Source organism: Mastacembelus armatus, unplaced genomic scaffold, assembly GCF_900324485.2.
Source record: "Mastacembelus armatus unplaced genomic scaffold, fMasArm1.2, whole genome shotgun sequence".
NCBI classification, from domain to species: Eukaryota; Metazoa; Chordata; class Actinopteri; order Synbranchiformes; family Mastacembelidae; genus Mastacembelus; species Mastacembelus armatus.
This window is the reverse complement of record NW_022872910.1, coordinates 53,420-67,507: the sequence shown is the minus strand read 5'-3', so window position 1 is coordinate 67,507 and position 14,088 is coordinate 53,420. Positions and strand designations below refer to the sequence as shown.

General features: G+C 40.3%; 2 gene segments (V, D, J or C); both read left to right on the top strand.

Moving 5' to 3' along the window:
* Positions 1 to 2,901: 2,901 nt before the first annotated feature.
* On the top strand, positions 2,902 to 3,612 carry LOC113129640 (T cell receptor alpha variable 38-2/delta variable 8-like; the record flags this gene model as incomplete). The annotated part of the segment is given in 2 exon segments: positions 2,902 to 3,216; positions 3,307 to 3,612. Coding segments are annotated over 2 exon segments (424 nt in total), but the record flags the coding sequence as incomplete, so codon positions are not given.
* A 6,635-nt stretch (positions 3,613 to 10,247) lies between these two features.
* Positions 10,248 to 10,740, top strand: LOC113129649 (T cell receptor alpha variable 18-like; the record flags this gene model as incomplete). The annotated part of the segment is given in 2 exon segments: positions 10,248 to 10,312; positions 10,403 to 10,740. Coding segments are annotated over 2 exon segments (384 nt in total), but the record flags the coding sequence as incomplete, so codon positions are not given.
* Between the last annotated feature and the right edge of the window lie 3,348 nt (positions 10,741 to 14,088).

Genomic DNA, 14,088 nt, shown 5'->3' with positions numbered 1-14,088 from the left:
AGACCTGAATTTTAACAACCCATAAATTCATCACTAACTCTTCCTATTACCACCTGAAAAAACATTGCTAGAATAAAGGTTTTCTGTCTAAACAAGATGCAGAAAAAAACTTGTTCACGCATTTATTTTCAGTAGGTTAGATTATTGTATGGCTTGTTCACAGTCTTAGTAAAAGTCAATCAGGCAGCTACAGCTAATCCAGAATGCTGCTGCCAGAGTCCTTACAAACACCAAGAAAACTGGACCATATCACACCCGTTCTTAGATCACTACACTGGCTTCCCATTAGTCAAAGGATAGATTTTAAAATCTTATTGCTAGTTTATAAAGCACTAATGGTTGTGGACCAAAATATAGCCAAGATATATTAGTTCCCTATGAGGTTTCCAGACCCCTCAGGTCATCTGGGACAGGTCTACTGTGTGTTCCCAGAACCAGAACCAAACAAAGTGAAGCAGCATTCAGTCACTATGCTCCTCACTTGTGGAACAAACTTCCTGAACACCTGAGGTCTGCTCAAACTGTCAGCTCATTCAAATCAGGACTGAAAACTCTGTTGTTTACTGCTGCTTTGAATAATTGTTCATCCTTGTTTTCTTAATGTGCTTTTATGTTTTATTTTAATTTACTTTACTTGATTTAAATTCATTTTATGTTAAATGTCTTTACTTTTAAATGCTCTTTTCAATGCTTTTAATGTAATTATATGCCTTGTAAAGCACTTTGAATTGCGTAGTGTATGAAAGGTGCTATACAAATAAATTTGCCTTTGCCTTTGTTGATACACAGTCTGAGCTTCTTGGATGATGAGGATGCAGCATCACTGTCATTTCTAAAGCTTCCATCAGCCTGAATGGAAACAGAGCACAGCAAGAGGAGGAGCTACACAACTGAATATGAAAGGCTTTATTTTGGAACTGAAGAGCTGCTGTCTTCTCTCTGTTGTTCATTCAGTCCAAGTGAAAATGATGCTGCTGCTTTTCATTTGGATGCTGATGGTCTCCTTTCATACTGGTAAGTCAACTCTAACTGGAGAAAGTGGTGAAGATACAGAAACATTCCTGAACAGTTTTCTAACAGTGTGTTCAGCTTCAAGAAATCTAAGTTTCATGATGAAACATAGTTATGTTCTTCTCAGGATCCTCTGAGGATTTACTGACACCTTTTAAAGAGGAAATGACGACTTTGGAAGGAGACAATGTGACTCTCTCCTGCAACTATTCAGGCTCTGTGAACTCTGTATACTGGTATCAACAGAAGTCCAGTTCATCTCCACCGCTGCTAATCGCAGAATATTCAGAGACCACAGGGAGAAGGTCTATGAGACATGATGAGAAAACAAAGGAGTTTCATCTGCAGATCTCCTCTGCTGCAGTGTCAGACTCTGCTGTGTACTACTGTGCTGTGAAGCCCACAGTGACAGGAAACACCAAAACTCTGTACAAAAACCTTTGGAGCAAAGACAACACAATACTCCACAACATCCACCAGAGGGAGAAACACACTGTTAACCTTCAGTGGTTTGTTGCAGGAAGTCAAAGCACAATCAGCTTGATGCTGAGGAGAAGAGCTGTGCAGCAGACACTGTTTAGTTTTTTCATTCTACTGCAGTGGAAGAACACTGTTCATCTGCTGTCTGACTTCAACAACTCCAAAGACATGTTGCTTTACTTCTTTCTCTTTTTATCTCACTTCATAGGTGAGTTTGACCACAAACAGGCGTCTCATTGAATCTCACAATTAATTTGTCTTTGTCAGGAAGTCCTGGTCAACAGTTTGTGTCCACAGAGTAACACTGTACACTGACATTTTCCACTGTCTTCTCCTCTCAGCCTCATGGACAATGTTCGTCTAATGGCTTCATTTTCTCTACTTTTTCCAGGACTAACAGCTGGAGACACAATCTCTCCTGTAGAAGATGAAGTCACTGGAAGAGAAGGAGAATCTGTCAAACTCACATGTCGCTATCAAACAGCTGCAACTGGTGTTTATCTTTACTGGTACAAACATCATTCAGACCTGGAAGCTCCTCAGTTTATACTGATGAAAGGAGCAAATCATGGAGTGCTAGTCAATATATTCCTGATAATCGATATGAATCCCAAACATCAGATACATCAACTGAACTGACCATAAAGAGTCTAACCCTGGCAGACACAGCTCTCTACTACTGTGCTCTAGAAACACAGTGATACAAAGTGTAGAAGAGTCTGTACAAAAACCTGAACACAGATATCTGACTACTCTTCAAAGAGGAGGGAAGTGGGATTCAAACCACAGCTTCATATCAGATTTATTCTGCTCATTGCTGTTTGATCAGAGTCCCTGTGGTTACAGCTGCTAATGAAACACTGGGGGAGGATTCACATCAGCAGCAAATCCACATCAATGACAAACCAACTGTTGATGCTTCAGACACAAGAAACCATGAAAACAAATAGACTGTGACTTACTCAGTTAATCCTCTTCATACACTGTGGGTCATTAGGCCACAATGAGCTCCTTCCATTGTTCACCATCCTTGGAAACATGGAGAACTACAGTCCAAATTCACACTAAAGTATTAACTAATAACACACTGACATCACTAGTTTATATGTTCAGACATCAAAATACACAGAAAAACTCAAAACAACAAAAGACTCAAACTTTCACAGCTGAAGATTTTTATCAACTTTCAACATTTTCAATTGAAGCTTCAACAACAAATCCACCATCTTTGATTTGACCAAACATGATATTTACATTGAAGAGAAAAAATCCTGAAGAGAATTTACAAAGTCCCATTTGTCAAATGTTCCTTCTCAGTTTGCTTGTACTATTTGTGGTAAAAGATATTAAAGGGGTCGTAGCAGGTTCCCAACAATTAGCAGCTTTATATGTCAGGGACCAACGGGAATGTGCAGCAGCTGTAAAACAGGAAACGGGTCAGCTGAAATGTCCAATGACGATCACATACAAGACAAGTTGGACACTGAAAGGAGACTGGTCCAAACTGTGTTCAGAGTAAAGTTGTCAGCAGGGGAATAACACAGGGCTGTGAATGAGCCCTGTCACTGTGATCAGGCTCCTCCTTCTAATCCACCAACTTAGTGTTGATGAAGACTAAACAGAGAGATCACAGCCTTCTTCATACTGGCTGGAGCTCCCAGTTCCTCAACACTGCACATATGACGCCTCTGTTCATCTCAGTGTTGCTGGCTGCTATGTGCCTTGGTATGAACACAACTCTGTTTCTCTGATATCATTCCAGCATTGACATGACTCTTTAACAGCACACTGACACTGTTTGTTGGTGTTTTACAGAATGCAGAGCACAAAAAGACAACGTGCTGCAGCCAGAAGGAGATGAGACTGCTACTGAAGGAGAGGCAGTAACACTTGGCTGTCTGTATAACAGCAGTTCAACAAATAATTATCTCTACTGGTACAAACAGGATGGAAACAACAGCCCCACTGTTCATCCTGAATCGAGTTAAACTGGATGAAGGCAACACACCAGACGAGTACAGGGAGAGATTTTCATCCACACTGAATTCCACATCCAGATCAGTTCCTCTGAAGATCCAGAAGCTTCAGCTGTCTGACTCTGCTGTGTACTACTGTGCTCTCAGGCCCACAGTGACAGGAAACACCAAAACTCTGTACAAAAACCTTTGGAGCAAAGACAACACAATACTCCACAACATCCACCAGAGGGAGACACTCACTGTTGAACTTCAGTGGTTTGTCATCACAGTCTGGATTCTTTGTATTGACACTGACTTTTCTCCATGTCCTGAAAAAAAACTGTCCATCAGTGTAGAAACTTTTCAAAGACCATGTCAAACACAGTAGCTCATCTATGGTTAAATTCTGGAGCCATTTCATATTCTGTATAACAATGAGATTCTTCATAAACAGCTGCAGCAACACCTGCGTCGTTTCCGAGGACCACATCGAACTGCATCGTGCTACGACAGTGTAGAATCAAAAGGGAAGGACTGATCATAGCACAGTCAGTTGTGGGAGTAGTCAGTTTGAGGCGAGGAACACTGCTGGTGATAGCAGCTACTCTCATATTAGCTGCTGACTCCACACAACTGAAGTCTGTAGCTAAAGCCATTTACGAGGACACGTGTCCCTGCAGTGTTGTTGAGAACTTGCAGTTTTAACAAATAATACTGGAACTGAGGTCCACAAAAACATGTCTTCAGTCTTTCAGTGAAAAATGCATCCCAGCACTGTATGATAAGGTGACACAGCAGGTGGACAAGGTACAAAAGGTTTACTGTGCACCAGTGTCCCCTGTTTACTGGTGTTAAAAAGAGTGGACTTCATGTTTCATACATTTGCTGTTTGCTGCTGAAAATACAAAGCTGCTATGAGGAAACACTGACTCTTCATCTAGTCACTGAGCACATTCACTTTCATTCAGGTATAGTCTGTAATATAGAAGCAAAATTAAAACTGAATCAAACCAAGTTTGCTCTGAGCTTCACTGTATTTTATGTTTCCACATCTGACTATTTATTGAGATACACATCAACCTGTGAGAGGCAGAGACACTTAGAAAACACAGATGTAAGAGGAGACAGAGATTCAGGGAGGAGCTAATCTGGAACTGAACTATAGAAGAGAGGAACTTCCATATTCAACAGAGTTCAAGGCACAAACCAGAAACATTATCTTCATTCAACATGCTGCCATTGGACTGTTATGTACTTTCTCTACTGTTGCTATTGTTTCTAAGAGGTTTGTGAGATTGTGCATAAAGAAGTTCAGTTCCAGTGTTACCTGAATGTGATTTCTGGATTGAGACTTTCCCAACATGTTATAACAGAGTTATGTTTCCTTTCAGGTGTCGGATGTGAAGATCTGAGTCCAGTCAACAATGAAAAGTTCAGTTTAGAAGACAGCACTGTCACTCTGTCCTACCAATACTCCAGACCTGCTACATATAATGTAAATTTCTTCTGGTATCGCCAATATCCAGGAAAACCACCAGAGTTCCTTTTGTCTCACACAGGAACAGGAATGAAACTAAAAGAGGAGGTCTCTGGACTGGATTTTAAAGTGAATGAGAATAAAACCCAGATGGATCTGCAGATCTCCTCTGCTGCAGTGACAGACTCTGCTCTGTACTACTGTGCTCTGGAGCCAACAGTGACAGGAAACACCAAAACTATGTACAAAAACCTTTGGAGGAAAGACAACACAATACTCCACAACATCCACCAGAGGGATAATAAAGAGATGATTTAGGATGAACCTCTGAACCACAACAATACTCATTCAAACTATTTTAAAATCCTATAGATCTATAAGATTTCAAGAAGAAAAGCTACTAAAGAAACAAGAGATATTAAACAAAAAGAGACGGGGACAGGGAGAGGGACTATTAAGCTCAAGAAGGTTTAAAGTAAACCATCATTTTATTTCACATAAACAACTAGTAAGACAGGTAGGTGGAACAGCAGAGTCAGGCTTGGTGGATATATAAAGTCGTGTATCGTCTGCATAGCAGTGGAAGTGACAGTAGTACTAGTGACAGGATAGGGCTGTGAACAAAATGTTTTTAGTTGAATAAAATGTGAAACAGAGACAAAAGCAGGACCAGAATGGTTAACAGCCCATCATAAGCAGCCATTAGCAGATCATTAGTGACCTTCACCAAGACCATTTCAGTGCTGTGTTCGTGACAAAACCCAGACTGAAATGATTCAAACTAATTCTTGTCATCAAGATGAGCACAAACATCTGCTGCAGCTGATACCTTTTCCAAAATTTTTGAGATAAATGTCAAGTGAGAAATTGGACAAAAGTTTTTAAGGTTGTTGGGGTCAGCACCGGGTTTCTTGAGAACTGAAATTACAGCAGCTTGTTTAAAGGATGACGGAATTAGTCCAGTGATCAAAGAAGAGTGGATAATGCAGGTACTATGGAGGTATAAAGTGTTAACATATTTATGGCAGGATGTAAGCAGGGGACTTTCTTTATCAAGAGCTGGTGAAGAGGCCTGTACCACTTTCTTGTTGATTACCTTAGTAGGTCGTTAAAAGTTTTAGAGCCATAAATTCCCAAAAGGATACAAGTCTTTCATCAATCGTGGAATATGAACATAATTCTGCTGCTTTAGGTCTGCTACAGCTTCTAGATAACTTCAACTAAGAATCTTCAGACACAACCCAGCACCCTGACCCGCCTGATGATTTCTGTCCCTAAATGAAGCCCAGGTGAGAGAGTCTGAAATCAGCAACATCAAAGTGAGAAAAGCTGCAGGTCCAGATGGCATCACCTCCAGGCTCCTCAAGTCCTAAACAATTAGCTATATCATGTCATGATGACAAACACAGGCTGTCAGATAATGTGTAAAAGAAATTCTATTTCATTGCATCAGTTTGGTAATTTCTGGATATATCACAGGTTATGATGAGAGAGTTAAGGAGTCACATGGACACAAACACTGTTTGTCAGAGCTATTAGAGAAAGGAGGAAGTGATTAAAGGAGGAGCAAAACCTGGACTCAGCAGAGAAAAGACAAATGTTCACAGTGAAGATTCATCCAACAACAGTCAGATTCTCTTTGTGTTTAAGATGCTGTCAGGGAACTTCAGCCTGTTTCTGACTTTGATTCTGCTCACAATAAGAGGTAGGTGACATTTTCAATATTAACAGAGTTTTACTGACAAAACCTTGAGCATCATAAAGTTACAGAGTTATGTCTTCCTTCAGGTGTCGGCTGTGAAGATCTGAGTCCAGTCAACAATGAAGAGTTCAGTTTAGAAGACAGCACTGTCACTCTGTCCTACAAATACTCCAGACAAGCAGCTGCTGGTGATGAATTCTACTGGTATCGCCAATATCCAGGAAAACCACCAGAGTTCCTTTTGTCTCACACAGGAGCAGGAATGAAACTAAAAGAGGAGGTCTCTGGACTGGATTTTAAAGTGAGTGAGAATAAAACCTAGATGGATCTGCAGATCTCCTCTGCTACAGTGACAGACTCTGCTCTGTACTACTGTGCTGTGAGGCCCACAGTGACAGCAAACCCACAGTCTCTGTACAAAAACACAAGCTGACACACTGACAAGCTGCTGGAAGCCTTTTTTTCCACACTGTTGAAGTCAACGGTTTACCTCCACTAGAGGGCCACATTATCAAATAGGCGGTGCACTACTTCTGCCCTGTGTTCAACCGTTGTGTCAATAAGAACAATTCTCAGACTGAATGTTGAACATCAGCTAGTTTCTCCTGTTCATTTCAACCTGCTTGGACAGATGGAACATTGGCTGTGGATTATTCTTGCTGCTCTTTGCTTTGGTAAGATAGAAAGTACAACATGTTTTATCCTCAAACATTTGAACACATCACTGAGCTGACATCAGCCCTTTTTATGGTTCACACTGACAATGATCCCTGAAAATCAGATTCATTCTACATGTCTATGTATCTGTCTCTTTGCCAGGTAACTCTTTAAACCTGCTGATTGTTCTGCTTTCATCAATCATCTTCATTGATCCATCTCTTCCTCTGCATGTTCTGTTCTTCCCCAGAGTGTAAAGGAGAAGACAGAGTGATCCAGCCAACAGGAGGTGTCATTGCTGCTGAAGGAGACACAGCCACACTGGGTTGTATTTTTGAGACCAGTGACTATTCAAATACTATTTGTTCTGGTACAAACAAGAAGAAAACGATTTCCCAAAGTACATGATGAAATCTTTCTCCACATCAGTAGAAAAAGCTCCAGACTTTCAGAAAGACAGATTTAATGCTGAAATCAACAAGACATCAGTTCCTCTGAAGATCCAGAAGCTTCAGCTGTCTGACTCTGCTGTGTACTACTGTGCTCTGCAGCCCACAGTGACAGGAAACACCAAAACTCTGTACAAAAACCTTTGGAGCAAAGACTACACAATACACCACAACATCCACCAGAGGGAACCACTCACTGTTAAACTTCAGTGGTTGGTTCACAAACCATCAATATATATATCAACGAATCATGGAGTCAAAGTATCGTAGTGATCTCAAACCAGTACTCACTACATGATAATGGACTCATCTCTATACTTTTCCCGCTAGACCTTAGTGCTGCACTTGACACTATTGACCACAGCATCTTATTACAGAGACTGGAACATGTGATTGGAATTGAAGGAAAAGCGTTAAAATGGTTCCAGTCTTATTTATCGGACAGATTCCATTTTGTTTATATTGACGATGAACCTTCCATGTGCACAAAAGTTAGTTTTGGAGTTCCACAAGGTTCTGTGCTTAGACCGATTCTGTTCACCTTATACATGCTTCCTTTAGGCAATACTATTAGGAAACACTCTATTAATTACCACTGCTATGCAGATGACACTCCGAATGCTCCTCATTATCAGTCCTTGTCTTAGAGATACTGGTATGGGTGTCTCTGATAGATATGTAGGTACTGATATTATTTAATGTATGTGAATTGTTGTTTTTATTATTCTGGACTGTGAGTCTGCAATAAAATGATTCAGTCATTCATGAACCTCTTTTTATGAAGCAGCCTCTCACTTTATGTTTCCATCAGTCAGTGAATGTGACGCCAATGCAAAAGCTGCTTTGGAGTCAAATGACCATGAGTCTTCTCCCTTTAAAATAACTACAACATTTATGAACAAGCTCCACAGCCTGGATAATGAGCCAGTTAGTGATAAAAACCATGCAATGTTATGCAAAGCAATAAAGACCAGTGAGAAGCTGAAAAGTCATCAGTCCTGTGTGAAAGGAGGAGATGAGGAGATGAAGGGAGGAGCAAAACTGTGACTGAAGGACAGAAAAGACTGAAACTCTCACAGTGGAGTTTAAAGCAGAAACAGCTTCTATCTTTAAGATGGAGTCAGTGCACTTACATCTGTTTTCAGCTTTGTTTCTGATCACACTGACAGGTAGGAGAAAATTCACTAGTGAACATAGAAATGTAAAATAGAATTCACTGATAAATCCTTTGGAGCAATAAGTTATAACAGAGTTATGTCTTCCTTCAGGTGTCGGCTGTGAAGATCTGAGTCCAGTCAACAATGAACAGTTCCATTTAGAAGACAGCACTGTCACTCTGTCCTACAAATACCCCAAACTGTCAACTGGTGATTATTTCTTCTGGTATCGCCAATATCCAGGAAAACCACCAGAGTTCCTCATCTCACACTCTGCTTCAGGACAAGTGGGTAATAATGAAGGTCTGAACTGAAGGTCAAAGTGGAGGAAAAGCAAATCAGCATGAACATCTCCTCTGCTGCAGCTGACATCCATCGCTTCAAACTTGTTCAGAATGCTGGGGCCCACTTGCTGACTAACACCAAAAAGTATGATCATATCTCCCCGATCCTGTATTCCCTCCACTGGCTCCCCGTACAATTCCAAATTCTATTTAAGCTTCTGTTGTTTACTTTCAGTCCAATCAATGGCACGGCACCTTCGTACTTATGAGAGATTTGAAGTTCTCACCAACCCAGCAGAGCTTTGTGTTCTGCTGGCCAATATTTGCTCTCTTGATCGAGGTACAAACAATGGGTTTATTGTGCCAGTGGCAGGTCCCAAACTCTGGAACACTTTGACCATTGAATTATGTTCCATCAATGACCTGCCCCTGTTTAGAGCTAAACTTAAGACTCAGTTATTCAGACTGGCTTTTGGTTAATAGCACGACCCTGCCATTTTTTAACTTTTGTGTGTCTGGTGTATTTTATAGTCCTTATTATTGTATATATCCTTTATTTTTTAGTCAGTTGTTTTTAATGTTGTGAAGTACTTTGGTCAACCTGAGTTGTTGTAAGGTGCTATACAAATAAAGACTGATTGATTGATTGATTGATTGATTGATTGATTGAGCAGAAAAAAATCCTGAAGAGAATGTACAAAGTCCCATTTGTCAAATGTTCCTTCTCAGTTTGCTTGTACTATTTGTGGTAAAAGATATTAAAGGGGTCGTAGCAGGTCCCCAACAATTAGCAGCTTTATATGTCAGGGACCAACGGGAATGTGCAGCAGCTGTAAAACAGGAAACGGGTCAGCTGAAATGTCCAATGACGATCACATACAACACAAGTTGGACACTGAAAGGAGACTGGTCCAAACTGTGTTCAGAGTAAAGTTGTCAGCAGGGGAATAACACAGGGTTGTGAATGAGCCCTGTCACTGTGATCAGGCTCCTCCTTCTAATCCACCAACTTAGTGTTGATGAACACTAAACAGAGAGATCACAGCCTTCTTCATACTGGCTGGAGCTCCCAGTTCCTCAACACTGCACATATGATGCCTCTGTTCATCTCAGTGTTGCTGGCTGCTATGTGCCTTGGTATGAACACAACTCTGTTTCTCTGATATCATTCCAGCATTGACATGACTCTTTAACAGCACACTGACACTGTTTGTTGGTGTTTTACAGAATGCAGAGCACAAAAAGACAACGTGCTGCAGCCAGAAGGAGATGAGACTGCTACTGAAGGAGACGCAGTAACACTTGGCTGTCTGTATAACAGCAGCAGTTCAACAAGTAATTATCTCTACTGGTACAAACAGGATGGAAACAACAGCCCCACGTTCATCCTGAATCGAGTTAATCTAGATGACGGCAACACACCAGACGAGTACAGGGAGAGATTTTCATCCACACTGAATTCCAAATCCAGATCAGTTCCTCTGAAGATCCAGAAACTTCAGCTGTCTGACTCTGCTGTGTACTACTGTGCTCTGCAGCCCACAGTGACAGGAAACACCAAAACTCTGTACAAAAACCTTTGGCGCAAAGACAACACAATACTCCACAACATCCACCAGAGGGAGACACAGGCTGTCAAATTTAAAGAGCATCATACAGCTGGTATTAAATCAACTAATGTGAGAGACATAAACCAATGTCCATCTTTCTCCAATGCTGTTTTATCTTTAAAATCAAAATTGTTTCACACAACCATTTGACTGAAAAATAAAATGATACTGTGGAAACACAAACAGTCCAGAGTCACATTAGGAGGACAATAATGGCCTCACATTATTATTACTATTGACTCTTATTTTTTGTATCTCATTACATCATTTTCTGTGTGAGACCATGTCAGCCACCAGTAGGTTTCTCAAATAACAAGTCCCAGGTCACACCTGAAATAAAAGTCTCTCTAAAACAGAAAAAGAGACTGATCAGGTCTGGAAACAAGGAGGAGATCAAAGGTATCCAGAAGGAGCTGAGGATTAAGATCAGGAAGGTGTTGCAGGGAAGCCTTTGAAATTAGACTGACCAAATCAACTTTATTTATGTGGCACTTTAAAAACAACATCCAGTTGACCAAAGTACTTTACATAGACAGAGTATAAGTAAAACAATAAGTAATAACCTATAGTTATTAAATATAATTTTAAAAGAGTCAAAGAATTAAAATGATTAAAAGAAAGTATCAGACTCTACAATGTGTTAAAAGCCAAGGAAAATAAAAACTTAAGCAAAGATGTAAAAGAAGCCAAATCTATAGCTTCTTCAACATTGAGAGGCAGAGTATTCCAAAGTCTAGGGGCTGCAATGGCAAAAGCATGTCAACCCAGGACTTATATCTGGCTCTAGGTACCTCCAGAAGGTACTGACATGATGATCTAAGAGATGAAGTGGTTTTGTGTCACTGCACAAGGTTAGAGAGACAGAAGGGAGCCAGACTGTTTATGGCCCTAAAAATAAAACCCAGTAACTTCAAAACAATTCTAAAATGAACCATCTGCCAGAGAAGAGAAGCCAAAAGCTGGGATATGCACTCAAATTTACATGTATTTGTTAGAAGTCGAGCTGCTGCATTCTGAACCATTTGGAGACAAGAAAGGGACAACTGATTGACGCATTGCAGTAATCAAATCTAGTAATAAATTATTAAACTTCAGAAATGACTTCACCTTGCTTAGCAACCTCAGGTGGAGGAAGCTCGATTTCACTACTAAATTAATCTGTTTATCAAATTTCACTGAGATTTAAAACATCAGCCATATTCTTAGGTCAGAGAGACAGAGGAAAAATGCCTGTTAAGACATATCTCTCATGGCTTTTGAAGGTAAATGAAGCTGAATATCATCAGCAGAGCAATGAAAAGAGAGGCACTGTTTCTTAAAGACAGATTCTAGTGGAAGCATGTACAAATAAAACTAAAAGGGACCAAGGACAGATCCTTGAGGGACACCACAGGAGAGGGGGCTGAAGAAGATGAGTAGTTATCAATATTTACAGAAAAGCTTTTATAGGTGAGATAAGACCTAAAGCAGTTAATCATACCACATATTCCCACACATTGTTCCAGACATTATTATTCCTCAGTGCCACTGTCACTTAAAAAAGACTGAAGTTGGGTAAAAACAATGTTCTCTAAAACCTTTGACATAAAAGACAACTGGGATACAGGTCTATAATTAGAGAGCACAGAAGGATGTAGATTGGTCTTTGTAAGCAGAGGCTGTGCCAGAGCTCTTTTAAATGCTGCTGGGACTACCCGTGTACTCAGAGATACATGAATTAACGCTAAGAACCAAGACCCGACAGATTCAAAAACATCCCTGAATAGACGTGTTGGGATTACATCTAGAGAACAATAAGAATGTTTCTTGTGCTGTACCACCTCTGATAGAACAGACAAAGATTCTGGTTCAAACTAATTGAAGACAGCTGAAGACAGAGGGACATCAACTAAAACAGAGGAGGTGGCACTAAAACATCGCATAATGTTAGTTATCATGTCCCTAAAATAATTAATCACCTCAGGAACAGCAGGCCTTATCTGTCACACCAACTACAATATGATCAATATGGACAAACTTCATTTTTATACATTACTGATCAAATGGTTAATCAAATTATCAGTGTTAAATTTGAAGAATGAGTTTTCCAATACAGTCACTGTCTCACTACAAAAAAAGAAGCAAGAGAGCTGATGTGAATTTTATTGACCTACATGAAACTGAACACATTAAGATACTGACTCAGAATGAAACAGACAGAGATTCTCAGACTGCTCTAATAAGAAAGAGGTAATAGTTTCTCTAAAGACCACAACCGTAAGAAGTCTTAAGGACTACACACTGGTGCCTGTAACAGCTGATGGAGGCTCATCCTTACCAACTTCTGTCCTTTGGTGAGACTGAGTATGGATCCACTACAGTTTGGAGTGGACTAAGAGTCTGTGCAGACCCTGGATGTATATCTAAATAACCAATATAGTGTTATCTAATCTAATCTTGTTTTCAACCTGTGAAAAGGTGATCCATCCGTTGAACCAACACAGCTACCTTTTTTGAGTAGATATATCAGAAACTTCTCCTCTTCAACTGATCCAAAATACTGCTGCCAGTCTGGTACCAGACAGAAGGGTAACAGAGAAAACACAGATGTAAGAGGAGACAGAGATTCAGGGAGGAGCTAATCTGGAACTGAACTATAGAAGAGAGGAACTTCCATATTCAACAGAGTTCAAGGCACAAACCAGAAACATTATCTTCATTCAACATGATGCCATTGGACTGTTATGACAGCAAACATACTGTTGTGGAGTTATTTTTGACCAGGACATGTCCTTTAACTCACACACAAAACAAATCTCTAGAACTGCATTCTTTCACCTGCGCAACATTTCCAAAATTAGGAACATCCTGTCTCAAAATGATGCCGAAAATCTAGTCCATGCATTTGTTACCTCAAGGCTAGATTACTGTAACTCATTACTATCTGGATGTCCTAATATCTTAATAAAGAGCCTCCAATTAATCCAGAATGCCGCAGCCAGAGTCCTGACAGGAACTAGCAAGAGAGATCATATTTCTCCTATATTGGCTTCTCTTCATTGGCTCCCTGTAAAACATAGAATAGAATTTAAAATCCTTCTCATCACATACAAATCCCTTCATGATCCAGCTCCTTCATACCTTAAAGACCTCATAGTACCATATTATCCCAATAGAGCACTTCGCTCTCAGAGTGAAGGTCTACTTGTGGTTCCCACAGTTTCCAAAAGTAGAATAGGAGGCAGAGCCTTTAGCTATCAAGCTCCTCTCCTGTAGAACCAGCTCCCAGTCTGGGTTCAGGAGGCAGACACTCTCTGTACTTTT